Here is a 2,577-nt window from a genome sequence, read left to right on the forward strand (position 1 = left end):
AAACATGCATGGAGACTTGCCTAAATAAGTCTTACTACAGTATACGGTATCGCGACTTTCGTTGCAGCAAGTATAGCGGCGTTCCTTTTCGTAAGCCGACCGTGAGAGAGCCGTACCGGTTGCTCGTCGGACCAGCCTCCTCAGTCCTCATCACCCGTGGGCCGGGTGCACAGTGACGTGGTGCTCCGTTCCCGCAACAACAAAACCTCGCGCACGGACTGCGTGCTTCCCATCCCCCTCCCTCTCTCTCTCCACCCCGCACCCTTCCCAATTCCCCATCCTCACCGCCGCCGCCCCCGCCGCCCCCGCAGCCAGGCAGCCACCAACTCCACCGCATCCGAAGCCATAGCCGCCGCCCGCGGCCGCCGCGAGGACCGGCGCCCCTATGCGCCGAACTCCACCGGCTTTCCCTGGCCTGCTCGCGCGTGCCCCGCGCCGAGGCCTGCCATGATGGGGTGGAGCTAGGAAGGCGTGAGCTTCGCCCGCGACCGCGCCGGCGGAGGAAGGGGCGTGGGAGCGCGCGACAACTAAGGTGGGCGCCTCGCCCGCCGGATGGCCGCCGATGACGCGGCGCGGAGCAGCAGACGGATGGATCTGAACCTCTACCTCGGCCTCCCCCGCGCCCCGCGCGCCCGCCGCCCCGATCTCGGCTCCGACCTCGCGCTCGGCACCCCGATGCTGTCTTCGTCGTCTCCATCGTCCTCGGCTGCCTCCGCGGACGCGCCGCCGCTGGAGACGGATCCGCTGCACCCGCCCTACTCGCCGACCCGCGCCGACCTGGTGCGCCCGCCGACCCCGGCGCACGAGCCCTACAACCCGTTCGCGCCCGAGGCGCACCCGCCCTACGTGCCCCCGCCACCACTGCCTGTTCCAGGGGCTTTACCTGTGCTCGCTGATGAGCTTGAGTTTGGTTTTCCCGACGCGCACCTCGGTGTGGTCGAGCGCTTAGACCGGCCATCGTCGTCGACTGCATCCTCTCCCTTCCGCCCGGATCGTGCCGAGCGCTACCGCCGCTTCATGTCCTTGGGCGGGTCTCGCTACTTCCGGCCAAGACGGTTCCGGTCCGACCTTCCACCTCTCAGCTCAGAGGCTCCTAGCCTGGAGAATGATGCTGCAGCGCAACCACCTGAACGTGAAGAGCCTGTCCATGATACCGTGGAGGAGAACAAGGTGGTTACCGATGGTGCAGTTGTGGGTGTCTCAGAGGACGATGGAACAGAGCATGGTAAGAGTGCCGCAATGTTCGAGTGTAATATCTGTTTTGAAATGGCTGAAGAACCAGTGGTTACCTCCTGCGGCCATCTCTTCTGCTGGCCTTGTTTATATCAGTGGTTGCATGTTCACTCCAGCCATAAGGAGTGCCCTGTCTGCAAAGGAGAGGTTACTGAAGGGAACATCACTCCTATCTATGGGAGAGGGAATTCAGGTTCAGATACTGAGAAGAAGGTTGCAGAGGATGGCAACGCATCTGGCCCCAAGATTCCACCAAGGCCACATGGGAATCGGCTAGAGAGTTTCCGGCAACAGTTCCACCATTTGCGGCCCATATCTAGAAGGTTTGGTGACACACATGGGCTTTTGTCTACGTGGAGGCGCATTTTTGATCAGCATTTGGTGAATAGCATGAGTAGACTTGAAGCGCCTCCTGAACCATCTGTCTCGGAAACTGCTCAGCATGCAAGCCGTTTGGGCCGAATGACTACTAGGTTGAGAGCGAGGAGGTTGCAAAGGGAAGCGGAAAACCCTACATCCGTTGTTTCATCTGCACCAGATAGTGGGCAGCCTGGAAACAATACATCCGATCTGCCAAGGCGCTCTTCAAGCCCATTTCACGCAGAAGGGATGGATTTATTGCGACACATTGCCTTCGCTGGTCTTGAAGACTCAGAAAGGTTTGCGACTGCTGTCAGTGAACTTAGGCGAATTGCTAGGCCAAGCCCCTATGGGGCATCAACTTCATCAAACCCACCAAATCCTGAGCCTGTTGATGGAACTCATATTGCCTCGGCACTGGCTGCAGATCAAGCTTCTAATTCAAGCACCATGGCTGTGATTCAGGAAGATGCGGCTTTTACTGAAAGTGCTGGAGAACCTAGTAATGCAGGGTCTTCAAGATCCCTGAGAAGAAGAAGAGGAAGTGATGCCTTAGGTTCTTTGGATGTGGATGGTGGGGACCTACATCAGAATAAGAGAAGGCGGCTGAACTAAGCTGCAGCTAAAGTGAAGCTACCAGGTTGCAGCAATATTCCAATTTGCTTGGTGTGCTCTTCTCAGTTTAGCTTTTTTACCTCTTTGGTAGGTAATATGTGCTCTGCGTGGTATGAAGTTGTTCATCTGCTACTAGTTTACTAGGTAGCGCTTAGTTGGTTGCCTTAATTCCATCCGGCCTGTTTAATTTATCCGATGGCTCAAGACATGTATACTGAGGAAACCTGGCGGTTGTCATCAGATGAGTTTTCCTTGATAGTAAATTGTATGTGCAGATCTGTATTTTCTTGATGGTAAATTGTATGTGGAAATCTGTACTCCATGAATTTGGTCTCAAGCTGAGAAATAACACATGGACACCTGAGCTTA

At 56.6% G+C, this 2,577-nt stretch overlaps 1 protein-coding gene across 1 annotated transcript; it reads left to right on the plus strand.

Annotated features, from left to right (window-relative positions):
* On the plus strand, positions 228 to 2,577 carry LOC8076983. Its single transcript, XM_002439897.2, has one exon. The coding sequence runs from the start codon at positions 553 to 555 to the stop codon at positions 2,206 to 2,208; it is 1,656 nt and encodes a 551-aa protein (XP_002439942.1). The 5' UTR covers positions 228 to 552; the 3' UTR covers positions 2,209 to 2,577.

This window comes from Sorghum bicolor, chromosome 9 (genome assembly GCF_000003195.3).
Source record: "Sorghum bicolor cultivar BTx623 chromosome 9, Sorghum_bicolor_NCBIv3, whole genome shotgun sequence".
Taxonomy (NCBI): Eukaryota; Viridiplantae; Streptophyta; class Magnoliopsida; order Poales; family Poaceae; genus Sorghum; species Sorghum bicolor.

Coding starts and splice junctions, on each gene's coding strand:
- LOC8076983 (XM_002439897.2), top strand. CDS start 553: ATGGCCGCCGATGACGCGGCGCGGAGCAGCAGACGGATGGATCTGAAC.